This window comes from Psittacula echo, assembly GCF_963264785.1.
Source record: "Psittacula echo genome assembly, chromosome: 28".
In the NCBI taxonomy this organism is placed as follows: Eukaryota; Metazoa; Chordata; class Aves; order Psittaciformes; family Psittacidae; genus Psittacula; species Psittacula echo.
In genome coordinates this window covers 1,911,324-1,937,083 of record NC_137763.1, presented here as the reverse complement: position 1 = coordinate 1,937,083, position 25,760 = coordinate 1,911,324, and the positions used below count along the sequence as shown (strand labels likewise).

General features: G+C 62.1%; 4 protein-coding genes across 4 annotated transcripts; 1 reads left to right on the top strand and 3 right to left on the bottom strand.

The window, feature by feature from the left end:
• Nucleotides 1-1,004: 1,004 nt before the first annotated feature.
• On the bottom strand, nt 1,005-4,064 carry ABT1 (activator of basal transcription 1). The gene is made up of 4 exons (XM_080635700.1): nt 3,956-4,064; nt 3,200-3,454; nt 2,290-2,465; nt 1,005-1,499 (listed from the first exon to the last, which is right to left on the bottom strand). The coding sequence occupies exons 2-4, from the start codon at nt 3,447-3,449 to the stop codon at nt 1,191-1,193; spliced, it is 735 nt and encodes a 244-aa protein (XP_080491826.1). The 5' UTR covers nt 3,450-3,454; nt 3,956-4,064; the 3' UTR covers nt 1,005-1,190.
• Nucleotides 4,065-5,290: 1,226 nt separating this feature from the next.
• On the top strand, nt 5,291-16,008 carry LOC308230844 (metabotropic glutamate receptor 6-like; the record flags this gene model as incomplete). The annotated part of the gene is made up of 10 exons (XM_080635804.1): nt 5,291-5,761; nt 6,964-7,180; nt 8,573-8,708; nt 10,671-10,825; nt 10,909-11,058; nt 11,891-12,088; nt 12,815-12,951; nt 13,460-14,000; nt 14,325-14,716; nt 15,859-16,008. The coding sequence occupies 10 exons, from the start codon at nt 5,291-5,293 to the stop codon at nt 16,006-16,008; spliced, it is 2,547 nt and encodes an 848-aa protein (XP_080491930.1).
• A 205-nt stretch (nt 16,009-16,213) lies between these two features.
• Nucleotides 16,214-18,712, bottom strand: LOC308230843 (uncharacterized protein; the record flags this gene model as incomplete). Its single annotated transcript, XM_080635803.1, has 7 exons — nt 16,214-16,368; nt 16,763-16,929; nt 17,023-17,096; nt 17,206-17,250; nt 17,855-18,012; nt 18,127-18,232; nt 18,329-18,712. 7 exons carry the CDS (start codon nt 18,710-18,712, stop codon nt 16,214-16,216), a joined length of 1,089 nt encoding a protein of 362 aa, XP_080491929.1.
• A 958-nt stretch (nt 18,713-19,670) lies between these two features.
• Nucleotides 19,671-22,529, bottom strand: TSR2 (TSR2 ribosome maturation factor). The gene is made up of 5 exons (XM_080635701.1): nt 22,405-22,529; nt 22,222-22,312; nt 21,764-21,855; nt 20,231-20,443; nt 19,671-19,781 (listed from the first exon to the last, which is right to left on the bottom strand). The coding sequence occupies exons 1-5, from the start codon at nt 22,483-22,485 to the stop codon at nt 19,713-19,715; spliced, it is 546 nt and encodes a 181-aa protein (XP_080491827.1). The 5' UTR covers nt 22,486-22,529; the 3' UTR covers nt 19,671-19,712.
• Nucleotides 22,530-25,760: the final 3,231 nt, after the last annotated feature.

Here is a 25,760-nt window from a genome sequence, read left to right as displayed (position 1 = left end):
GGGTGTTGCACCAATGGGGCATGGGGGAACAGGTTTGGGGAAGGACCCATAGGGTGTTAATGGTGCGGGGGGTGTCCCGGGGGGGGGGAGCCCCCCCCAAATTGAGGACCCCAATGTTGGCATTTACCACCCCCCCCCTTTTGGGGGTTCCCCCCCCATTCGGTTTCCCAGGGATCATGGGGGTACCCCCCCCCATAGCACAGGGACCCCCTTTGGGGTCATCAGGTTTAGGGGTGGGGGCCCCCCCCCTCCCATTGGGCCCTCTCCGCCCCCCCCCCAGCTTCACCCTCCCCCAGAGCTTCTATTTTTGACACTGGAACCGCCCCCCCAAAAAGGGGGGCGCGGCCCCTTTAAGCCCCTCCCCCTTTTCCCCTTAGGCCCCGCCCCCGTTGCGAACCCCGCCCCCTCCTAAAGGGGCGGAGCCTGCACAAGCCTCGCCCCCCCCTCCCCCCCCCTTTCCTCCCCTCGAGGATTCCGGTTATTTTGGGTTGAAAAAGGGGGAATTTGGGGAAAGATCAGTTTGGGGGGGGGGGGGGGGGAGGGGCACTGAGTAAACGGGTCACGCCGGTGGGGGCGGGGCCTCCGTAGTCCCGCCCCCCTTTAACCCCTCCCCGCTGCTTTCAGGGAGTTTCGCGCCGAAGCCATAAGCCCCGCCCCCTCCTCCCTTAGGCCCCGCCCCTCTCCCCAGGCCCCGCCCCCTCAGCACAGTTAAAGAGACCGCGCGGAGTTATTTTTGTTAAAGGAGTAAAAAGTTTTAAGGAGAAAAAGTCCAAAAACCAGAAGGGAAATGAGCGAAATTTGGGTGCTGGGGGGGGGGGGAGGGGCTCTGGGGCAGGAAAGAGGAGAGAAAGATGGGGGAGGGGCGTTTGAGTGGGGGAGGGGTTGGTGGGCACTCGGCCGGGGGGGGGATCGATGAGGGTTTGGGGGGGGAGGGGCTCGAAGTGGGGGGGTTGGGGGATGTTGGGGCTGGGGGAGGGGCTCTGAAGTGGAGCTTGGGGCATTTGGTTGGGTGGGGGAGGGGTTGGTGGGGTTCGATGAGGGATTGGGTGGGGGAGGGGGGGATCTTTGGGGTGGGGGAGGGGCTCCAAGGGGGTATTTGGTTGGGGGGAGGGGGGTTGGGGGACGTTTGGTGGAGAGAACGATGGGGGAGGGGCGAGGGGCATTTGGGTGGGTGGGGGAGGGGCCGTTTCTCACCCCCCTCCCCCAAACACCTTCTGGAGGAGGCTGCGGGGGGGGCGCGCGGGGGGGGGCTGCTTCTTGCGCCCCCAAATCTCCTCCTCGGTGGGGGTTTGGGTGAAGGCCCAGGAAGGGGCTGGGGGGGGGGAGGGGGCGGCTGCCGTGGGGGGAGGGGCAGGGTCCGCGGGGGGGGCGGGGCGGCGGGTGTAGAACCCCCCCTCGCGCTTGGCCTGCGCCACCTCCACCCGCAGGCGCTGGGCCCGGACCTGGCGCTCGTAGCTCAGGCGCTCGCTCAGGTGGGGCCACCGGAACCCGGGCAGGTACTGGGGGGGGGGCACAGACACAGTGAGAGGGGGACCCCCCCCCCCCCGGGATCACCCCCACATTAGTACAAACCCAAAGGGAAACGCACACACACACACACACCCCGGCCTTTATAATGGAGCTGAGTGGGTCAAATGAGACGACCCCCCCCCCCATAGGCACCCACTTATCCCTGCCCAAAGGGCACCCCAAAAAGGGTGTCTGGGATACCCCTAAAACAGCCCCAGGTCTGACTCCAACCCCCTCCAAATGGGCCCCCCCCTCCATAGACCAAAAGGACCCAGAGACTCCCAGAAGGGCCCCCCCCTCTCCAAGACCCATCCCGCTCCCCAAACACAACCATCACCCCCCCAAAAGGGCACCCATTACCCCCAATAAGCACCCAGGACCTCCATAGGGGACCCCCTCCATAGGCACCCATTACCCCCATATGGGACCCCCTCCATAGGCACCCATTACCCCCAATAAGCACCCAGGACCTCCATAGGGGACCCCCTCCATAGGCACCCATTACCCCCATAGGGGACCCCCTCCATAGGCACCCATTACCCCCATAGGGGACCCCCCCCATAGGCACCCATTACCCCCATAGGGGACCCCCTCCATAGGCACCCATTACCCCCATAGGGGACCCCCTCCATAGGCACCCATTACCCCCATAGGGGACCCCCTCCATAGGCACCCATTACCCCCATAGGGGACCCCCTCCATAGGCACCCATTACCCCCAATAAGCACCCAGGACCCCCATAGGGGATCCCCCCATTTCCCCCCACCGCCCCCCCCGTACCTTGATGCTCCAGCGGTGGTGCCGGAAGCGGCTGCGGGGCCTTGGGCTCATGGCGGCTCCGTGCAGGACCGAGGCCGCCCGCTTGGCGGCGCGCTTGTCCCGGAACTCCACCCAGCCCTCGGCAAACGAGCCCCGGGCAGGGCCCGGGCGCTGCCTCCGCCGGCGCACGCCCCCCCCTGCGGGAGCGGCACCCAGCGGGGCTCAGCAGGGCCCTAAAGGGGCTCAGTGGTGCCCTATGGGTGCTCAACGGCACCCTATGGGTGCTCAGCATTGCCTATGGGGGCTCAGCATTGCCCTATGGGTGCTCAGCAGGATCCTGTGGGTGCTCAACGGCACCCTATGGGTGCTCAGCATTGCCCTATGGGGGCTCAGCATCGCCTATGGGGGCTCAGCATTGCCCTATGGGTGCTCAGCATCGCCCTATGGGTGCTCAGTGGTGCCCTATGGATGCTCAGCATCGCCTATGGGGGCTCAGCATTGCCCTATGGGGGCTCAGCATCACCCTATGGGTGCTCAGTGGTGCCCTATGGGTGCTCAACGGCACCCTATGGGTGCTCAGCATCGCCTATGGGGGCTCAGCATCGCCTATGGGGGCTCAGCATCGCCCTATGGGTGCTCAGTGGTGCCCTATGGGTGCTCAACGGCACCCTATGGGTGCTCAGCATCGCCCAATGGGTGCTCAGCAGGATCCTATGGGTGCTCAACGGCACCCTATGGGTGCTCAGCAGCGCCCCCCACACACAGAGCCAGTGTCACCTCAATACAGGGTCTATAGGGGGTCTATGGGCACCCTGACCCCAACTGACACCTCCCTGTGGGAACCCTGACCCCCACCTATGACTGCCCCTGACCCCTACCCTGGACCCATAGGGACCCCATAGAGCACCCTGACCCCCCCATGGGTGCTCACCTCGGGGCTGCAGGAAAACCCTGCCCAGCTCCCCATGGACCCCCAGCAGCGCCCGGGCCTGGCGGGGGCCGAAGCCGGGGGGCAGGAAGGAAAGGTAGAGCACCCCCGGGACCGGGCGCCGCGGGGCAGGGGGGGCCCCACCGGCATCGGCCCCCCCCTCCCGTTCCCCTTCCTTCTCCTCTTCCTCCTCTTCCTTCTTCTCCTCCTCTTCCTCCTCTGGGGAGGGCCCCCCCGACTCGGCTGCAGCCATTGGCCCTACAGAGGGGAGGAAGAGGTTAAAAGGGGGGGGGAACACCCCAAAATCCCCCCTTAGTGTGTTCAACACCCCCCCCCCAGACCCTCATTGGACTCCTCTGGACGCCTCCATTAGCTCCTATGGGGGGCTCCCACACCCCAGCCCCCATAGGGCACCGCTGGACCCCCCCATTTGCTCCTATGGGGGGTCCCCCATGCCCCAAGCCCCCATAGAGCACCCCTGGATTCCTCCATTGTCTCCTATGGGGGGATCCTCACACCCCAAACACCCCCAGAACCTCATAGGGCACCCCTGGAACCCCCCATTGCCTCCTATGGGGGGTCCCTATGCCCCAAGCCCCCATAGGGGACCCCTGGACCCCCCCCATTAACTCCTATGGGGGTACCCACAACCCAAACCCCCATAGGGGTGCCCTGGACCCCCCCATTATCTCCAATGGGGGGGTCCCCGCACCCCAAACCTCCCCGGGACCCCCAAAATAGCCCCCCCAAGCTCCGCACCTTGGCAACGGCGCTAGCCTCGGTCGTAAAGAGGGAGAAAAGTCGTAAAGCGTCTCCGAAAGGAGTCGTAAAGGGCGGCGGAGAGGAGGGGATAAGCCGGGGGTGTGGCTAAGGAGGGAAGGGGCGCGGTTAGAGCGGCGGGGGCGTGGCTAAAAGTAGGAAACGCGTCTGATTGGTGGGTTGTGACGGGGGCGTGGTTACGCCATGAGGGCGTGGTTAAGTGGCCAGGGCATGATTGATTGGTGGGGATGCGTTTGGGGGCGTGGCTTAGAGGTGAATGTGGGCGTGGCCTCCCCGCTCGGGCGGGAAGCGCCGTTTTGGCCGCTCCGCAGCGTTTGCGCCCGTTCCAAACGCTCGCGGGCGGCGCTGGCGGCGGCGGCTCCCGAGGCTCCGCGTCCATCAGGCTCGTGCCCCCCCCATGGCCCCCCCGGTGCCCCCTTAACCCCCCCCGTGTCCCCCTCAATGTCCCTTTCATGTCACATTAAAGTGCGTTACCCCCCCCCAAACACCCCCCCCATCGTTTCGCTCCCCCCCCTCGGGTCCCTTCGACCTCCCCAGTGTCCCTTCATGTCCTATTAAGCCCCCCCAATGTCTCCTTAGCTCCCCCCCAGCCCGTTCCCATTGCCACCAATGGCCCCCTCAGGCCCACCCCAGTATCCTCCTCATCCCCTCATGTCCCTTAAGCCCCCCCATGTCCCCTCAGACCCCCCAAAGGCCACCCCAATGTCCCCTTAGACCCCCCCATAACCCCCTTTAACCCCCCCATATCTCCTTAGACCCCCCCATAACCCCCTTTAACCCCCCCATATCCCCTTAGACCCCCCCATAACCCCCTTTAACCCCCCCATATCCTCTTAGACCCCCCCATAACCCCCTTTAACCCCCCCATATCTCCTTAGACCCCCCCATAACCCCCTTTAACCCCCCCATATCCCCTTAGACCCCCCCATAACCCCCTTTAACCCCCCCATATCCCCTTAGACCCCCCCATAACCCCCTTTAACCCCCCCATATCCCCTTAGACCCCCCCATAGCCTCCCCTTGCCCCCCCCAGCTGCAGCCGAGCAGCCGGATTATCCCCTCTCCCGCCCCCATCCCCCCTAATCCAGCTGCGGGGGGGGGGGTGGTGGTGGAGGGATTTGGGGCCCCCCCGACCCCCCCTTTGGGCTCAACCACTGGAGAGGGGGGGACATCACCCACCCTATAGACACCAGATCTCCCTCGAGCCATGAGGGGGTCCCCTGCCCCATAGGGTGCTATTCCTGCCCCATAGGGTGCCGCTCCATAGTGCCCCCCCCCAACCCCTGTTCTCCCCCCTCCATCACAGCCCGGGCCATGCTGCAGCTCCTGCTCCCCTTGAGCACCCTATGGGGCCACATCCTGCCTGCCCCATCACCCACCCAGCCCCATGGCATCCGCTTGGAAGGGGACCTGACGCTGGGGGGGCTCTTCCCCGTGCACGCCCGGGGCCCCGCGGGGGTCCCCTGTGGCCCCATCAAGAAGGAGAAGGGGATCCATCGCTTGGAGGCCATGCTCTACGCCTTGGACCGCGTCAACGGGGACCCGAAGGTGCTGCCCAACCTGACGCTGGGCGCCCGCATCCTGGATACCTGCTCCCGGGATACCTATGCCCTGGAGCAGGCGCTCGGCTTCGTCCGGAGCCTCCTGCCCCCGGCTGAAGGGGAAGGGCAATGTGCGGATGGGAGCCCCCCGCGCCGACCCCCCCCCGAGCGCCTCGTGGGGGTCATCGGGGCTTCAGCGAGCTCCGTGTCCATCATGGTGGCCAATGTGCTGCGGCTCTTCAATGTGAGTTGGGGGGGGAGGCAAGGGGGAGGGCGTTGGGGGCAAGTTCCATCTCCATCACAGTGGCCAAGGTGTCTCCATCGTGGTGGCCTCTTCGTCTTCATCATAGTGGCCAATGTGTCTTCACCATGGTAGCCAATGTGTCTCCATCATGGTGGTCAAGGTGGCTCCGTCATGGTAGTCAAGGTGGCTCCGTCATGGTGGTCACCGCGTCTTCATCACAGTGGCCAATGTGTCTCCATGGTGGCCAGGGTGTCTCCGTCATGGTGATCAATGTGTCTCCATCACGGTGGCCAAGGCATCTCCATCATGATGGCCAAGGCATCTCCGTCATGGTGGCCCCTGCGTCTTCATCATAGTGGCCAATGTGTCTCCACCATGGCAGCCAATGTGTCTCCATCATGGCAGCCAATGTGTCTCCATCATGGTGGTCAATGTGTCTCCATCACCATCTGTGTCCATCATGGTAGCCAATGTGTCTCCATGATGTTGGCCAATATATCTCCATCACGGTGACCAAGGTGTCTCCATCACGGTGACCAAGGTGTCTCCATCACGGTGACCAAGGTGTCTCCATCACGGTGACCAAGGTGTCTCCATCATAGTGGCCAAGGTGTCTCCATCATAGTGGCTAAGGTGTCTCCATCATGGCAGCCATGGCATCTCCACCCATCTCCATCCTGGTGGCCGATGTCCTCGGTCTCAATGTGCCTGTTTGGGGACATTGGGGGACACTGAGCAGGACGTGGGGGCAGCCCCATCCCTTCAAGGTGACATTGGGGACATCGAGGGGGGGCATTGGTGGCAGCTCTGACCCCCCCGTTCCCAATGGACCCTTCCATCCCCCCCCCAGCACCCACAATGCCCCAGCGTGGCAGCAAATGGCTCCAGGGATTAGGAGGGATTAGGGACAGGGAATACACAAGGGAGGGGGGGGATATCCCATGGGATTGGGCCCCCCCTGGTGTCCGTATGTCCCCCATGTTGTCCCCCCCGCCCTGTGTCCCCATGTCCCCAGTGGCATTCCCATCTCCACAGCCCAATTCCAAGGCTGTATCCCCATGTCCCCATGCCCCATCCCTACCAGCGCTCAAGTCCAGCTTGGCTCAAGACGCCCATGGCTGGGACAGGGCGATGCTCCGCTCCTTCTGCCCCATCCCCTGCCGATTCCCAGCTGTATCCCTGTATCCCAATGGCATTCCCAGATCCCGCAGATCAGCTACGCCTCCACGGCTCCGGAGCTGAGCGATCCGGCGCGTTACGGCTTCTTCTCGCGCGTGGTGCCGCCGGACTCGGAGCAGGCGCAGGCCATGGTGGCCGTGACGCGGGCCCTGGGCTGGAGCTACGTGGCCACCGTGGCCTCCGAGGGCAGCTACGGCGAGAGCGGCGTCGAGGCCTTCGTGCAGAGCTCCAGGGAGGCCGGTGCGGAGCGGGAATGGCAGGGAATGGGAATGGGAGGGGATGGGAATGGGAGGGAATGGCAGGGAATGGGAGGGAATGGGAATGGGAGGGAATGGGAATGGGAGGGGATGGGAATGGGAGGGGATGGGAGGGGATGGGAGGGAATGGGAATGGGAGGGAATGGGAATGGGAGGGAATGGCAGGGAATGGGAGAGGATGGGAGGGAATGGCAGGGAATGGGAGGGAATGGGAGGGAATGGGAATGGGAGGGGATGGGAATGGGAGGGGATGGGAATGGGAGGGAATGGCAGGGAATGGGAGAGGATGGGAGGGAATGGGAATGGGAGGGGATGGGAATGGCAGGGAATGGGAGGGAATGGCAGGGAATGGGAATGGGAGGGGATGGGAATGGGAGGGGATGGGAGGGGATGGCAGGGAATGGGAGGGAATGGCAGGGAATGGGAATGGGAGGGAATGGGAGGGGATGGCAGGGAATGCGAGGGAATGGGAAGGGATGGCAGGGAATGGGAGGGAATGGCAGGGAATGGGAGGGGATGGCAGGGAATGGGAGGGGATGGGAGGGAATGGCAGGAAATGGGAGGGAATGGGAGGGGATGGCAGGGAATGGCAGGGAGTGGCAGGGAATGGGAGGGAATGGCAGGGAATGGGAGGGGATGGGAGGGAATGGGAATGGGAGGGGATGGGAATGGCAGGGAATGGGAGGGAATGGCAGGGAATGGGAATGGGAGGGGATGGGAATGGGAAGGGATGGGAGGGGATGGCAGGGAATGGGAGGGAATGGCAGGGAATGGGAATGGGAGGGAATGGGAGGGGATGCGAGGGGATGGCAGGGAATGCGAGGGAATGGGAAGGGATGGCAGGGAATGGGAGGGAATGGCAGGGAATGGGAGGGGATGGCAGGGAATGGGAGGGGATGGCAGAGAATGGGAGGGGATGGGAGGGAATGGCAGGAAATGGGAGGGAATGGGAGGGGATGGCAGGGAATGGCAGGGAGTGGCAGGGAATGGGAGGGGATGGCAGGGAATGGGAGGGGATGGCAGGGAATGGGAGGGGATGGCAGGGAATGGGATGGAGTGGGATAGACTGGGATATAGTAGGAGGGGAATGGGATGGACTCGGATAGACTGGGCTCTAACGGGAGGAAAATGGGATGGATTGGGAGGGGAATGGGATGGAGTGGGATAGACTGGGACATGGTGGGAGTGGAATGGGACGGAGCGGGAGGGGAATGGGAGGGGAATGGGATGGGCTGGGTGGGGGCACCGGGATATACTGAGAGGGAATGGGATGGACTGGGAAAGGGCTGGGATGTCCTGGAAGGGAATGGGGGGAACAGGGAGAGGAGTGGCGGGGGCCTGGGACACACGGGGAGGGCCTGGTCCGTCGGCGCAGGCGGGCTCTGCATCGCTCAGTCCATCAAGATCCCGCGGGAGCCGCGGGCGGGCGAGTTCGACAAAGTCATCGGCAGGCTCATGGAGACGTCGACGGCGCGCGGGGTGGTGCTGTTCGCCAACGAGGACGACATCCGGTGAGGCACCAGCGTAAACCAGCGTAAACCAGCGTAAACCAGCGTAAACCAGCATAAACCAGCGTAAACCAGCGTAAACCAGCGTAAACCAGCGTAAACCAGCGTAAACCAGCGTAAACCAGCGTAAACCAGCGTAAACCAGCATAAACCAGCGTAAACCAGCGTAAACCAGCATAAACCAGCATAAACCAGTATAAACCAGCGTAAACCAGCGTAAACCAGCGTAAACCAGTATAAACCAGCGTAAACCAGCGTAAACCAGCGTAAACCAGCGTAAACCAGCGTAAACCAGCGTAAACCAGCGTAAACCAGCGTAAACCAGCGTAAACCAGCGTAAACCAGTGTAAACCAGCATAAACCAGCATAAACCAGTATAAACCAGCATAAACTAGTATAAACCAGCATAGACCAGTATAAACCAGCGTAAACCAGCATAAACCAGCATAAATCAGTATAAACCAGCGTAAACCAGCGTAAACCAGTATAAACCAGCGTAAACCAGTATAAACCAGCATAAACCAGTATAAACCAGCGTAAACCAGCGTAAACCAGCATAAACCAGTATAAACCAGTATAAACCAGCGTAAACCAGCGTAAACCAGTATAAACCAGCGTAAACCAGCATAAACCAGCATAAACCAGTATAAACCAGCATAAACCAGCATAAACCAGTATAAACCAGCGTAAACCAGCGTAAACCAGTATAAATCAGCATAAACCAGTATAAACCAGCGTAAACCAGCATAAACCAGCATAAACCAGTATAAACCAGTATAAACCAGCGTAAACCAGTGTAAACCAGTATAAACCAGCGTAAACCAGCATAAACCAGCATAAATCAGTATAAACCAGCGTAAACCAGTATAAACCAGCATAAACCAGCGTAAACCAGTATAAACCAGCATAAACCAGCATAAAGCAGCATAAACCAGTATAAACCAGCATAAACCAGTATAAACCAGCATCGGCCAGTTCACAGCAGCACAGAGCAGGAATTGGCCCAGGAACCCCTCCGCAGTGAGCCCAGCACAGCTCAAGGTGGCTTCACCCGGGCGGATGGGATGGGCTGAGTGACCTGTGTAGAGCAGTAGAGACCAGCATAAACCAGTATAGACCAGTATAAACCAGTATCAAGCTGCACAGACAAGCATAAACCTGTATAGAGCAGTATGGACCAGTGCAGGGCAGTCTTTTCCAGACTCTCCTAGTGTCTCCCAGTCCATCCCAGTCCATCCCATTCCCCTCCCAGTCCATCCCAGTCCATCCCATTCCCCTCCCGGTCCATCCCATTCCCCTCCCAGTCCATCCCAGCCCATCCCAGTCCATCCCATTCCCCTCCCAGTCCATCCCAGTCCATCCCATTCCCCTCCCAGTCCATCCCAGTCCATCCCATTCCCCTCCCGGTCCATCCCATTCCCCTCCCAGTCCATCCCAGTCCATCCCATTCCCCTCCCGGTCCATCCCATTCCCCTCCCAGCCCATCCCAGCCCATCCCAGTCCATCCCAGTCCATCCCATTCCCCTCCCGGTCCATCCCATTCCCCTCCCAGTCCATCCCAGCCCATCCCAGTCCATCCCAGTCCATCCCGGTCCATCCCATTCCCCTCCCGCTCCATCCCATTCCCCTCCCAGTCCATCCCAGTCCATCCCATTCCCCTCCCGGTCCATCCCATTCCCCTCCCAGTCCATCCCAGTCCATCCCAGTCCATCCCATTCCCCTCCCAGTCCATCCCGGTCCATCCCATTCCCCTCCCAGTCCATCCCAGCCCATCCCAGTCCATCCCAGTCCATCCCATTCCCCTCCCGGTCCATCCCATTCCCCTCCCAGTCCATCCCAGTCCATCCCAGTCCATCCCATTCCCCTCCCAGTCCATCCCGGTCCATCCCATTCCCCTCCCAGCCCATCCCAGTCCATCCCAGCCCATCCCAGTCCATCCCAGTCCATCCCATTGCCCTCCCGCAGGCGGGTGCTGGAGGCCGCCGCTCGCGCCAACCTCTCCGGTCACTTCTCCTGGGTGGGCTCCGACTCGTGGGGGGCGAAACTGGGCCCGGTGCAGGGCCTGGAGCCGGCGGCCGACGGAGCCATCACCATCCTGCCCAAGCGCGCCTCGGTGCCCGGTGAGTGCCGCTATGGGGCAGCCCCACGGCGCTACGGGGCGCTATGGGGCGAGGCCCATGGAGCTATGGGGTGCCTCCTGCAGGCTTCGATGAGTATTTCACCTCGCGCTCGCTGGAGAACAACCGCCGCAACCTCTGGTTCCACGAGTTCTGGGAGGAGGATTTCAACTGCCGCCTGCCCCATAGCGAGCCCCACGGCGAGCCCCACGGCGGGCCCATCCGCAAGTGCACAGGTAAAGCGCTGCCTGCCCCATAGAGCCCTGCCTGCCCCATAACGCCCTGCCTGCCCCATAGCATCCTGCCTGCCTTATAGCACCCTGCCGGGCCCATAGAGCCCTGCCTGCCCCATAGAGCCCTGCCTGCTCCATAGCATCCTGCCTGCCTTATAGCACCCTGCCGGGCCCATAGCGTCCTGCCTGCCCCATAGAGCCCTGCCTGCCCCACAACGCCCTGCCTGCCCCATAGCACCCTGCCTGCCCCATAGAGCTCTGTCTGTCCCATAGCGCCCTGCCTGCCCCATAGCATCCTGCCTGCCTTATAGTACCCTGCCTGGCCCATAGCGTCCTGCCTGCCCCATAGAGCCCTGCCTGCCCCATAGCACCCTGCCTGCCCCATAGAGCTCTGTCTGCCCCATAGCGCCCTGCCTGCCCCATAGAGCCCTGCCTGCCCCATAGCATCCTGCCTGCCCCATAGCATCCTGCCTGCCCTATAGCACCCTGCCTGGCCCATAGCGTCCTGCCTGCCCCATAGAGCCCTGCCTGCCCCATAGAGCTCTGTCTGTCCCGTAGCACCCTGTCTGCCCCATAGCGCCCTGCCTGTCCCATAGCACCCTGCCTGCCCCATAGAGCTTTGTCTGTCCCATAGCACCCTGCCTGCCCCATAGAGCTTTGTCTGTCCCATAGCACCCTGCCTGTCCCATAGCATCCTGCCTGCCCCATAGCACCCCTGGGGTACCCTGCACTATAGGGCAGTGGTGGGTCTCACCCCACACGTGTGGGGCAGGGCAGGAATGCACGGGGCACTATGTGGCAGCAGCTGTGGGTCTGACCCCCAAGTGTGGGGCAGGGCGGGAGCGCATCGGCCGGGACTCGCCCTACGAGCAGGAGGGGAAGGTGCAGTTCGTCATTGACGCGGTGCTGGCCATGGCGCGGGCCCTGCACAGCCTCGCGGCCGAGCTCTGCCCCGGGGGGGGGCTCTGCCCCCGCATGGACCCCCCCGACGGGCGCCGCCTCCTGCAGCACATCCGGGGCGTGAACTTCAGCGGTGAGAGCGGGGGGGGGGGGGGGGGGGTGGCAATGGATTGGGATGGGGTGGGAGGCGCTAGAAAGGGGCTGGGGGACAACGGGAAGTGAATGGAAGGGGAATGGGAAGGGATGGGAATGGACCGAGATTGACTGGGAAGGGAGGGGAGGGGAATGGGAGGGGGTGGGATAGACTGGGAGGCACTGGAAAGGGGCTGGGGGACACTGGGGGGCAATGGGAAGTGAATGGAAGGGGAATGGGAGGGGATGGGATGAGAATGGGAGGGGATGGGAATGGCCTGGGAAGGGATGGGATGGGAATGGGAGGGGATGGGAGGCACTAGAAAGGGACTGGGGGATAATGGGAAGTGAATGGAAGGGGAATGGGATTGACTGGGAAGGATGGGAGGGATTGGAATGGCCTGGGATGGGATGGGGTGGGAATGGGAGGCACTGGGAGGGGGCCGATAAGAGATGGGAAGGGACTGGGGGGACTGGGAAGGGAATGGGATGGACTGGGAGAGACTGGGAGGGCACTGAGAAGGGATGGGAGGGACTGGAAGGGACTGGGGTGGACTGGGAAGGGAATGGGAGGGGACTGGGTGGACCGGAGACCAAACTGGGGGGCACTGGAAGGGGGCTGGGGAGCATTGGAGACCACATTGGGAGGGTCCTCAGTGGGTCCTTACTGGGTGTTCCTGGGCCTGTACTGGTCCGTACTGGTTTGTACTGGTCTGTACTGGTGCAGGCAGCGCGGGGACCCCCGTGAGCTTCAATGAGAACGGGGATGCTCCGGGCAGATACGACATCTTCCAGTTCCAGGGCGCCAACGGCAGCGGCAGCTACCGGGCCGTGGGCCAATGGGTGCAGGGACTGCATCTGCAGGTGGGTGCTGCCCCCCCATGGGTGCCTCCATGGTCAGTTGGGTGCCTCCATGGTCAATTGGGTGCCCCCATGGTCAGTTGGGTGCTTCCATGGTCAGTTGGGTGCCTCCATGGTCAGTTGGGTGCCTCCATGGTCAGTTGGGTGCTTCCATGGTCAGTTGGGTGCCTCCATGGTCAGTTGGGTGCTTCCATGGTCAGTTGGGTGCTTCCATGGTCAGTTGGGTGCTCCCATGGTCAGTTGGGTGCCTCCATGGTCAGTTGGGTGCTCCCATGGTCAGTTGGGTGCTCCCATGGTCAGTTGGGTGCCTCCATGGTCAGTTGGGTGCTTCCATGGTCAGTTGGGTGCCCCCATGGTCAGTTGGGTGCCCCCATGGTCAGTTGGGTGCTTCCATGGTCAGTTGGGTGCTTCCATGGTCAATTGGGTGCCTCCATGGGCAACCAGTTGGGTCTCAATGGTCAGTTGGGTGCCCCCCTGGCCAACCGGGCACCCCATGTCCAACCCCCCCCAGGTGGAGGCCATGACGTGGGGCTCCAACCGCTCGGTGCCCCCCTCGGTCTGCAGCCTCCCCTGTGGGCCCGGCGAGAAGAAGACCCCGGTGAAGGGGGTCCCGTGCTGTTGGCACTGCGAGCTCTGCTCCGGGTACCGCTTCCTGGCCGACCCCCAGAGCTGCCAGGCCTGCCCCCCCCACCTGCGCCCCACCCCCAACCACACCTCCTGCCGCCCCACCCCCGTCCTGCGCCTGCGCTGGGGGGACCCTTGTGCCGCCGTCCCCTTGGCTTTGGCCACCTTGGGCTTGATGGCGACGGCCTTCGTCTTGCTCACCTTCATCAAGCACCACGAGACGCCCATCGTGAAGGCGTCGGGGCGGGAGCTCAGTTACGTGCTGCTGGTGGGCATCGCTTTGGTCTACGCCATCACCTTCCTCATGGTGGCCGAGCCGGGGGTTGGGGTCTGCGCCATGAGGAGGCTCTTCTTGGGCTTAGGGATGAGCCTCAGCTACGCCGCGCTCCTCACCAAGACCAACCGCATCTACCGCATCTTCGAGCAGGGTGAGGGGAGGGGCTGAGGGACGTGCCATGGGGTTCTACCAGCCCCTAGCTCCTCACCACAACCATGCACATCTGCTGTGCCCTCCACTCAGGTGACTTATGGGGCTGACCATAGGTTCTGGAGGTCCCGGGGACCACGTAGGGGTCCAGTTGAGGGTCAAGAGCTTGGGTTGAGGGACGTGGGAGGGGGTTCCACCTACCCCGAGCTCTTCACCGCAACCACCCCCATCTACCACATCCTCCCCCAAGGTGACTTATGGGGCTGACCAAAGGTTTTGGAGCTTTTGTGTGCCCCACAACCCCCTCCTTGTCCCCCCCTTATAGGGAAGCGCTCGGTGACCCCCCCCCGCTTCATCAGCCCCACCTCGCAACTCGTCATCACCTTCGCCCTCACTGGGATGCAGGTGGTGGGGGCGGCCATGTGGCTTCTCCTGCGGCCCCCCCATGCCTTGGTGGACTACGAGATGGGGCGAACCCCGGACCCTGAGGACGCGCGGGGGGTGCTGCGCTGTGACATGGCCGAGGGAGCCACGTTGGCCTGCCTGGCCCACGCGCTGCTCCTCATGCTCACCACCACTGTCTACGCCGTCAAGGCCCGCGGCGTCCCTGAGACCTTCAATGAGGCCAAACCCATCGGCTTCGCCATGTACACGACCTGCGTGGTGTGGTTGGCCTTCGGGCCCATCTTCTTCGGTGCTGCCCGATCGGCTGAGAGGGTGAGGAGGGGAAGTGGGGATGGCAAGAGGTCTGGGAAGGAGGGTTTGAGGGGGGGAAACAGCGTTTTGGGGGGGCACAAGAGTTTTGAGGGGTTGGGTTGGGATTGGGTTGGATTCAGTTGGGATTGGGTTGGATTGAGGATGGGTTGGCAATGAGGTTGGGCTGGGGTTGTGTTGATGTTGGGTTGTTTTGGGGTTGTCATGAGGTTGGTTTGGAGATGGAATTGAGGTTGGCTTGGGGTTGGGTTTGAGGTTGGATTGGGATTAAGGTTGGGGATGAGGTTGGGGCTGAGGTTGGGTTGGGGCTGAGGTTGGGTTGGGGCTGAGGTTGGGTTGGGTTGAGGTTGGGTTGGGGCTGAGGTTGGGTTGGGGTTGGGTTGGGGATGAGGTTGGGTTGGGGATGAGGTTGGGTTGGGTTGGGGTTGGGGTTGGGTTGGGGATGAGGTTGGGATGGGTTGAGGTTGGGTTGGGTTGAGGTTGGGTTGGGGATGAGGTTGGGTTGGGTTGAGGTTGGGTTGGGGATGAGGTTGGGTTGGGGTTGAGGTTGGGTTGGGTTGAGGTTGGGTTGGGGATGAGGTTGGGTTGGGGATGAGGTTGGGTTGGGTTGAGGTTGGGTTGGGGATGAGGTTGGGTTGGGTTGAGGTTGGGTTGGGGATGAGGTTGGGTTGGGGATGAGGTTGGGTTGGGTTGAGGTTGGGGATGAGGTTGGGTTGGTTCAGGCCTGGACTATGGGGCTTAGCATGGACCCATGTGGTCGACTTGGGGGGCACATGAGAGATTTGGGGGAGGGGCTCCCAGGTGGTGTTGAGTGAACAGGAGCTTGAGGGCCATGAACGGGATGGGAAAGGGTTTGGGGGGGACACAGAGGAGGGATCCAGGGGCTCAGTGGGGCCAAGTGGAATTTGAGGGGGGGACACTGAAGGTTTCAGGGGGGTTGCAGGACAACCACTGGTGACATTGGGGGGTACCCAAGAGGGTGAGGAGGGGGGGATTTGGGCTGGAATCAGTGAAAAGGGATTGCGGGGGGTTTAGGGGGGTTCGGGGGGGGGCACAAAAGAGGTTGGGATCGGTGGGCATTGGGGGGGGGGGGCCGATGCGCTGACTCCGCCCCCTTCCCCCCTTGGCCACGCCCCCCCGCGCAGGTGCACGTGCAGACCGCCACGCTCACGGTCTCCATGAGCCTCTCGGCCTCGGTCCCGCTCGGGCTCCTTTACGCGCCAAAAGTCTACGTCATCCTCCTGCACCCGGAGCGCAACCAACCGCGGCGGCCGCGCGCCGACCCGCCCCCGTAGCCACGCCCCCCGCGCCTCCCCGCCCCCGTAGCCACGCCCCCCGCGCCTCCTCTAGGCCACGCCCCCCGCCTCGTCGTCCGTGTCCCCCTCTGCCAGTAAAGCTCCTGCCACCGGGCGTCCAGCACTCCTTTATGGGGGGGGGCACACATGGACGCTTGAGGGTCAGGGACCCCTTTTGGGGGGACAGGGACACACTTGGGGGGGGTTATGTGAGGGATGGGGAGGTAAAAGGGGGGGTGGGAACCAGGTTTATTGGGGGGGGGCAGGTTTGTTTGGGGGCGGGTGTTACTTGGGAGGCTTCTGGGGGGGTCTCATCAGCAGCTCCAGCCACTGCGTCAGTGTGGGGCAGGAGAAGGGGGGCTGGGGGGGGAAAAGGGGGGGTTAAGAAGGGGGTAACCCCACAAGTGACCCTCCCCCCAGTACAGCCAATTGCCCCCCAGGACTCAGAATCTGCCCCATAGACCCCCCAATTGCCCCCAGACACCCCCCACATCCCCTAAACCTGCCCCATAGACTTGAGGTCCTGGAGTGGGGGGAGAAATGGGGAGGAAACCCCATATTGACCCCACTGGACCCCCAAGTACCCCCCATGTGCCCCCCAATTCCCTCTAGACCCCCCCTCAGCCCCCCCAAAAGCCCTTTCAGTCTCCAAGGTGCCCCCTCCCAGCCCCACTTTGGACCCTTCCCAGCCCCCCAAGTGCTCCCTGAGCTCCCAATTCCCCCCCCCAGCCCCCCCAAGCGCCCCCCCCCTCACCAGGACGTGGATCCCCCCCCGGGGGCTGCAGCGCAGGCGCAGGCTTGGGAGGGAATCGGGGGGCCCCGGGGGGGGGCCCCAGCTCCGGCTCCAGCTCTCCTGGAGGGGGGGGCGGCAGCACCCGGACCCCAGTCAGGAACTGGTACAGGCGGCAGCCGGCCTCTGCCCTGCATCCACAATGGGGGGGCCATGATGGGGGGCGCATTTGGGCCCCCCCATTTCTTTGCCCCCCCCCCAGGCCTGGGGTCCCCCCCCTTCACCTTTGGGTCGCCCACCGCTGTCGCTGCAGCGCCCCCTGCAGGCTGAGCCGCCCCTGCTCCAATTGCTGCTGCAGCTGCAATGGCGGGGGGGGGGATTTAGGGGGTGCCCCCCCCCCAAAGCACATCATGGCGGGGGGAATGGGGGTACCCGGACCCCCAAGTTGGGGGGGGGGGAGCTCTCACCTGATCCCGTCTCTCTCTTGCTTCCTGCACCTTTGCCTGGAGTTCCTTCATTTGGGGGGGCAGCACCCATGGGACCCCCCCCAGCACCCATATCCCCCTATATCTCCCCCCAGCACCCATGTCACATCCCATAGCACCCCCATATCCCCCCCCAGCACCCATGGGACCCCCCCCCAAGCACCCACATCCCCCCATATCCCCCCCAGCACCCATATCATACCCCATAGCACCCCTATATCCCCCCCCAGCACCCATATCATACCCCATAGCACTCCTATATCCCCCCCCAGCACCCATATCATACCCCATAGCACCCCTATATCCCCCCCCAGCACCCATATCATACCCCATAGCACCCCTATATCCCCCCAGCACCCATATCATACCCCATAGCACCCCTATATCCCCCCCAGCACCCATATCATACCCCATAGCACCCCTATATCCCCCCCAGCACCCATATCATACCCCATAGCACTCCTATATCTCCCCCCAGCACCCCTATATCCCCCCCAGCACCCATGTCATACCCCTTAGCACCCCCTTATCCCCCCTCAGCACCTATAACATACCCCATATCCCCCCCCAGCACCCATATTATGCCTCATAGCGCCCATAGGACCCCCCCCCAGCCCCACCCCCCCCCTACCTGGCTCTCGCGGGCCCCCCGCAGCCGCTGCAGCAGCCGCTGCCCCTGCTCGATCTGGGCCAGGGCTGGGGGCAGGGCCTCCTCCAGGGCCGCCACGGCCCCCTCGTACTCGGCCTTCAGCTCCCGCCAGCGGCCCCGCGCCTCTGAGACCTCCTCTCCTGCAGGGGGCGCTCTGCGTCAGCAAGCACCTCCCGGCCAGCAGGGGGCAGCCTCGCGGCACTTCCCCCCCCCCCTTTAGAGGACCCGGGGCGGGGGAGGGGGGACGGAGTTACCCGGGTCGGGGGGGGCCAGGGGGGGTCCCGGGTTCTCAACGAGCCCCAGAAGCCCCTGCAGGACCCGCAGCTGGGCCAGGAGCAGCTTCTGCTTCCGACGGGTGTCCTGGGGGGGGAAATGGGGGGCACAGGGGCAGATATGGGGGGTAAATGGGGGTGATAAGGGCAGTTATGGGGCAGACATGGCTGCCGTGGGTCTCACCATGACATGCTCCACAAGGACCGGGACTGGGACATCGCCATCCTCTTCCTCCAAGGCCAGGGCGGCCTCCAGAGCCACCAGCACCCTGGAGACACCTCGGGGACCGCCGTTAGCACCCGGGGACACCCCCCGATCAAGGGACACGAGTGGGGACACGGAGACACCCCAAGGACCCCCACTGGGACCCACGGACCCCACAGGGACACCCTGGGGACCCTCGAGGGGACCCATGAACCCCATAGGGACCCCCATTAGGATCCCAGACCCCCTTGGGGAGGAGAGGACACCCCAAGGACCCCCATTGGGACCCATGGACCCCACACACACACCAAGGACCCCCGTTAGGACCCGGGACCCCCCGCGAGGACCTCCATTAGGACCCATGGACCCCACAAGGACACCTTTGGGACCCCCATTAAGCCCCGGCCCCCCCCCCCCCCGGACTCCGGGAGACCCCCATGGGCCCGGAGCCAAGATGGCGGCCGCGCTCAGGTGATTTCCCGCCCGCGGGCTCACCCCTCAGCGCGCTCCAGCGGCGCTGCCGCCGCCGCCATTGCCCCGGCTTCGGCTTCCCGCTCTCCCCGCCCACCCCGCCGGCGGCGGCCAATCAGCGCCCGATCCGCCCCGCGCGGAGACGCAGCCAATAGCAGCTCGCATCGCAGGCCCCGCCCACCCCGTTGCTATGGGGACGGCCCGGCGGCAGAGAGCCCCTATGGGGCATATAGAGATAGAGAGCATCTATATGCCTATATATAACCTATATATATATGCCTATATATATAGCACCTATAAATAGGTCATGAGAGTCTCCATGGGGCCATATAGACTCTGTGGAGTGTGTATAGGGTTATGGGGGCCCTATGGGGCCATAGGGACCTTATGGGGTACGGGCGTGTCCATATAGAGTGTCTATAAGATCATGAGGGCATCACGGAACCATATAGATCCTATAGGCCTGGGAGGTCCTTATGGGGCCATAGGGACTCTGTGGGGACAGGGGAGTTCTTATGGGGCAATGGGGTCTCTATAGTCATGGGGGTTCCTATGGGGTGGGGGGAGCCTCTATAGGGCCATAGAGACTGTATGAGGGGAGTGTCCTTATAGGGTCTCTATAGGGCTGTGCGAGTTCGTATGGGGTTGGGAGGCCCCTGTAGGGTGAAGGGGTCCCTATAGAGCTATAGAGCCTCTATAGAGTCACAGGGATCTCATGGGGCCATAGGGACTGCATGGGGCAGGGAGGGCTCTATAGGTCCAGGGAAGTCCCTATGGGGCTATAGAGCCCCTATAGGGCGGGGGGGGTCTCTATAGGGTCTGTCCTCCCCAACAAAACCCCCTCGACACCTCCTTGCACCCCCCAACCGGGGGCTCTTTATTCCCCCCCCCCTCATCGGCGTCGCCTCCGCACCAGGGTCCAACCATCAGGGGGGGCCGGGGGGGGGCCGCACTCCATTGCCTGGGGGGAAAAGATGACATCATCAGTGCGACCCCTTTGGTGACATCACCAGTGGCGACCCTTTTAGTGACATCATCAGTGCCACGCCCCTTGGTGACACCATCAGTGTGACCCATTTGGTGACATCACCAGTGACACCCCCCCTTTGGTGACATCATCACTTACCCCCCATCCCAGGAGTGTGTCTCCAGTTCGATAACGTCATTACTGCTCTCCCCCCACTGGGGTACCCCCCCTTCAATGACATCACTCGTGCCCCCCGATGCCCCACCCTGTTTGACGACATCATCAACCCCACACACATCATAGGGGACCCATTCCCCCCCCATATATCTTGAGGTCCCCATAAATGACATCACCAGTGCCCTCCCAATGACATCACAATGACATGCCACAGCCACCAATAGTGACCCCGCTCATTCTATGACGTCAGCGGCCCCCCCCCTCACCTCTTCCTCCTCCTCGCTGCTGGTCCCGGGGCTCTGCGAGGCGGGGTCGGGGGCGTGGCCAGGGGCGGGGTCGGGGGCGTGGCCAGGCCGCGCATTGGCCAGCGCGGAGGTGAGGGCGGGGCCACGCCGGGCCAGGGCCGCCAGCGCCTCCCCCACCCCCTCCACGTCCCCATCCCGCACCCGCGCGAACAGAGACAGCAGCTCCCGGCTCACCTGCGGGAGGGAACGGGAGAGACCGGGATGGAATGGGATACACTGGGATAGAATGGGATAGGGTTGGGATAGAATGGGATAGACTGGGATAGGGCTGGGATAGACTGGGATAGGCAGGGATAGGGTTGGGATAGAATGGGATACACAGGGATAGGACTGGGATAGGCAGGGATAGGGTTGGGATAGAATGGGATACGGCTGGGATAGAATGGGATAGACTGGGATACACTGGGATAGAATGGGATAGGGCTGGGGGTAGAATGGGATAGGACTGGGATAGACAAGGATAGGGTTGGGATAGAATGGGATACACAGGGATAGGACTGGGATAGACAGGGATAGGGTTGGGATAGAATGGGATACAGCTGGGATAGAATGGGATAGACTGGGATACACTGGGATAGAATGGGATAGGGCTGGGGGTAGAATGGGATAGGGCTGGGGGTAGAATGGGATAGGGCTGGGATAGGCAGGGATAGGGCTGGGGGTAGAATGGGATAGGGCTGGGATAGGCAGGGATAGGGTTGGGATAGAATGGGATACACAAGGATAGGACTGGGATAGGCAGGGATAGGGTTGGGATAGAATGGGATACGGCTGGGATAGACTGGGATACACTGGGATAGAATGGGATAGGGCTGGGGGTAGAATGGGATAGACTGGGATAGACAAGGATAGGGTTGGGATAGAATGGGATACACTGGGATAGAACCAGGATAGAATGGGATACACTGGGAAGGCATTGGGGGGGACTGGGATAGACTGGGAGGCCTTGGAAGGGGCTATGAGGGGATTGGGAGGGACCTGAGATAGACCAGAAGCGGACTGGAATGGACTGGGATATACTGGGAGGGGAGTGGGATGCACTGGGTGGACAGGCCTAGGGAGTCATAGGCGGGAATTGGAATACGCTTGCAAGAGCAGGGATATAACGGGAAGGGATGGGAATTGGGATGCACTGGGAGGCGCTGGGCTATACTGGGCTGCGACTGAGATATACTGTGGAGACTGGAAGAAGACTGGTTTATACTGGGAGGGGAATGGAAGCACTGCAGTGTGTCGTTAAGAGCCTGGGGATAAACTGGGCTGGAACAGGAAGGAGCTGGACGCCTCTTGTGAGGAACTGGAAGGCTACCGGTTATACTGGTTTATACTGGGAGGCACTGGGGCGTACTAGGAAGGGACTGGGGGTGCTGAGAGGGGACTGGGAGCACTAAAGGATGGTTGGAACAGTCTGGAGGCGATCTGGACTGTACTGGGGGGGGGAACTGGGAGCCTCCTGGTCCATACTGGTCCATACTGGTCCGTACTGGGCTGTACCTGCCGCAAGCTGCCGTCCTCCACGGCCGTGTCGAACTCATTGTCCATGACCTCAGCCAGGAAATCTTCCACCTCATCCTCGGCCAGGTCAGCTGGGGTGGGGGGGAAAGGGGGGCACTGGGAGGGAGGCAGCTCCAGTGCAGCCCCAGTGCCCTCCCAGTTCATCCCAGTCCTGCTCAGCCCCCTCCCAGTGCCCCCCAGTCTCTTCCCAGTCCATCCCACTGTCCTCCAGCTCCCTTTCAGTGCATCCCACTCTATTCCAATGCCCTCCCAGTCCAAACCAGTGCCCTTCATCCGCCTCCCAGAGCCCCCCCAATGCCTTCCCAGTCCACCCCAGTCTACCCCAGACCCCTTCAGCTTTTCAGTCCATCCCACTCTATTCCAATGCCCTTCCAGTCCATCCCGATCCCCTTCATCCACCTCCCAGTGCCCTCCATTGCCCCCCCCCCCGCACTCACGGTTCTGGCTCAGGAACTCCAGCACCGCCCCCACCAACCACGCGGCCTTCTCGGGGCTCTGCGGGCCCCCGAAGCCCTGAGCCACGGCCAACTGCGGGACACGGACACACGTGGGCCTTGGGGTCCCCAACCTGCCCCCCCCCGGTCCGGTCCGGTCCGATCCGGTCCGGTCCCGTTCCGCACCTGCAGCGCGGCCCAGCCGCTCAGCACCGCCTGCACCCCGCGCTCCAACAGCGCCCGTTCCTCCGCGCTGGGCGCCGCCATTGCGACGCCGCCGCAGGGCCCGCGGCCGAGCGCCGAGTGATCGATTTGGTCGGCGAGGGACCGAGCGCAGCGCCGAGGGGCCCGATGGAGCCCGACGCCGCGGGACCAATCGAGCGCCGAGTAATCGAGCTCCGTGCCGAACGGTGCGCCCGATCGAGCGCCGATCGCGCAATCGAGCGCCGAGTGATCGATCGCGTCGCCGGCCGCCAGTAGGAGCCGACGCCGAGTGACCAATGGAGCGCCGAGTGCCCGATCGAGGGGCGTGGCCGGGAGGGGCGTGGCCAACGGCAGAGGCCTGCGAGGACTCCAGCTCCCGGCAGCCCCCCCGCGGCCGCGGTCACGTGACGCAGGTGCGCGGGAGGGGCGGGGGGAGGGAGGGGAGCGGGACCGTGGGGCTGGGGGGGGACGTGGGGGGTGATGGGGGGGCAGGGGTGGGGGGGGTATGGGGACTATAGGGGCTGCTATAGGGGATAAGGGCTCTATAAGGGCTATAGGGGCTGCTATAAGGGTAAAGGCTCTATGGGTGCTATAGGGGCTGGGGGGTGCGCGGCGGTTCTAAGGGGGTGTGGGGGCATATGGGGGCTATAGGAGATATGGGAGGTATAGGGGATGAGGAGAGGTATAGAGGATGAGGGGGTGCATGGGGGCTATAGGAGCTGGGGGGGGCTATACGGGATGAGAGGGAACATGGGGGCTATAGGGGATATAGGGGGTGGGAGAATATAGGGGCTATAGGGGCTATTGGAGTATATAGGGGCTACGGGGAGGCTCTATGGTGTGTAGGGCACATAAGGGCTATAGAGCCAATTGGGGGTATACATAGGGAGGCTGTAGGGGGTGTGGGGCACGCAGGAGTTATGGGGGGTACATGTATAAATATACGTGTGTGCATAGGCACGTGTATGTTTATAGTGTCTAGAGAGTCCATAGGCACTATAGGGCACCTATAGAACTGGGGGGGGGGGAATCGTATCCAAGGCACCCATAGGCTCTATAGGGAGATCACCCCCCCCCTTATCAGCCCCTCTTTGTCCCAACAGGTCCCCCCATGGGGGGGGGTGACACCACCACCACCTCCATTGACACCCTCAAACTACCATTGAGGACCCCCCAAACTCCCCTATAGCTCCATAGGGTGCCTGCTCATTGGTGGGGGGACAACACCCCCATATTGAGGTCTATAGGAGCCAACCATGGCCACGGATCTGAGCACCCCCAAAGCCCCCCCATCCCCCCCAAAGCGCTTCTTCCGCAAGAGCGTGGAGCTGCTGGAGGAGGAGCGGGGCCCCCCCAGCGATGGAGGGGACCAAGAGCTCCAGGGGGACCCCAAACTGGGGGGGGTCTCCGGGGGGGCCAGGGAGGAGGTAGAGGAGGAAGCGGAGATGAAGGCGGTGGCGACGTCGCCGGGGGGCCGGTTCCTCAAGTTCGACATCGAGCTGGGCCGTGGCGCCTTCAAGACGGTCTTCAAGGGCTTCGACACCGATACCTGGGTGGAGGTGGCCTGGTGCGAGCTGCAGGTGAGCTCCTGGATGGGGTGGAGAGGGGGCAAGGGGGGCTTCAGTTGTTGGGGTTGGGAGGTCGTCGTGGAGGCGATGGTTGAGGTCTCACGTTGAGCATGAACCCACTTCCGAAGAGAAGGAGCCCTTAAATTCATCATGGACCCAATGGTGGAGCCCTCAAGTCGAGGTTAAACCTCCTTATAATGACATGGAGAGCCCAAACTCATCATGGACTCAATGGTTAAGCCCTCAGGTTGAGGTTGAACCCACTTCCATAGGCAAGGAAGCCTCAAATTCATCATGGACCCAATGGCTGAGGTCTCAAATTGAGGTTAAGCCTCCTTATAATGACAAGGAGGCCCCAAATTCATCATGGACCCAACAGTTGAGCCCTCAAATTGAGGGTGAACCCACTTACAAAGACACGGAGAGCCCAAAGTCATCGTGGACTCAATGGTTGAAGTCTCAGATTGATCCTGAACCCCCTTCCATAGACAAGGAGTCCCCAGATTCATCATGGACCCAATGGTTGAGGTGTAAAAGTGAGGTTGAACCTCCTTACAAAGACAAGAAGACACCAAAACCATTGTGGAGCCAATGTTTGAGGTCTTACATTGAGCCTGAACCCCCTTCCAAAGTCAAGGAGACCCCAAATTCATCATGGACCCAATGGCTGAGTTCTCAAATTGAGGTTAAGCCTCCTTATACTGACAAGGAGGCCCCAAATTCATCATGAACTCAATGGTTGAGCCCTCAAATTGAGGTTGAACCCACTTACAACAACATGGAGAGCCCAAAGTCATTGTGGACCCTATGGTTGAGGTCTCAGATTGAGGTTGAACCTCCTTACAAAGACAAGGAGACACCAAATTCATCATGGAGCCAATGATTGGGGTCTCAGATTGACCCTGAACCCCCTTCCAAAGACCCCAAACTCATCACAGACCCCATGGTTGAGGTCTCACATGGACCCTGAACCCCCTTCCAAAGACCAGGAGACCCCAAATGAATCCCTGAAGCTGCCAACTCCATCATCCCAATGTCCCGGTGGAGCTCCTGGCACCAGGCACAGAGCCCCAGCCCACGAATCCCATCCTCTTCCTGCCCCACCAATGGGCCAGGGGGACTCAAAGGAGCTTCGAGGTGGGCTGAAGCTCACCAAAGGCAATGGGGGGAGATGCTCCTTGGCTGTGGGGCGGGTTTGAGGTTGTCCCATCGCCTCCAGGACCGCAAGTTGACCAAGATGGAGCAGCAGAGGTTCAAGGAAGAGGCTGAGATGCTCAAGGGGCTGCAGCACCCAAACATCGTCCGCTTCTACGACTCCTGGGAGTCCACGGTCAAGGGCAAGAAATGCATCGTCCTGGTCACCGAGCTGATGACCTCGGGCACCCTCAAGACGTGAGTGATGAGGGGCGTGGAATGGGGTGGGAAGAACCCAGTTCCATGGGCAGGGCTGCCTTCCATTGTTGAGGTCTCATGTTGAGGTTGAAGGCACTTCCAAAGAGAAGGAGGCCCCAAAACCATCATGGAGCCAATGGCTGAGCCCTCAGATTGAGGTTGAACCCCCTTGTAAAGAGAAGGAGACCCCGAATTCATCATGGACCCAATGGCTGAGGCCTCAAATGGAGCTTGAACCTCCTTCCAAAGAAAAGGAGACCCCAAAACCATCATGGACCCAATGGTTGAGGTCTCACATTGACCCTGAACCCCCTTCCAAAGACCAGGAGACCCCAAACTCATCCCGGACCCAATGGTTGAGGTCTCCAATGGACCCTG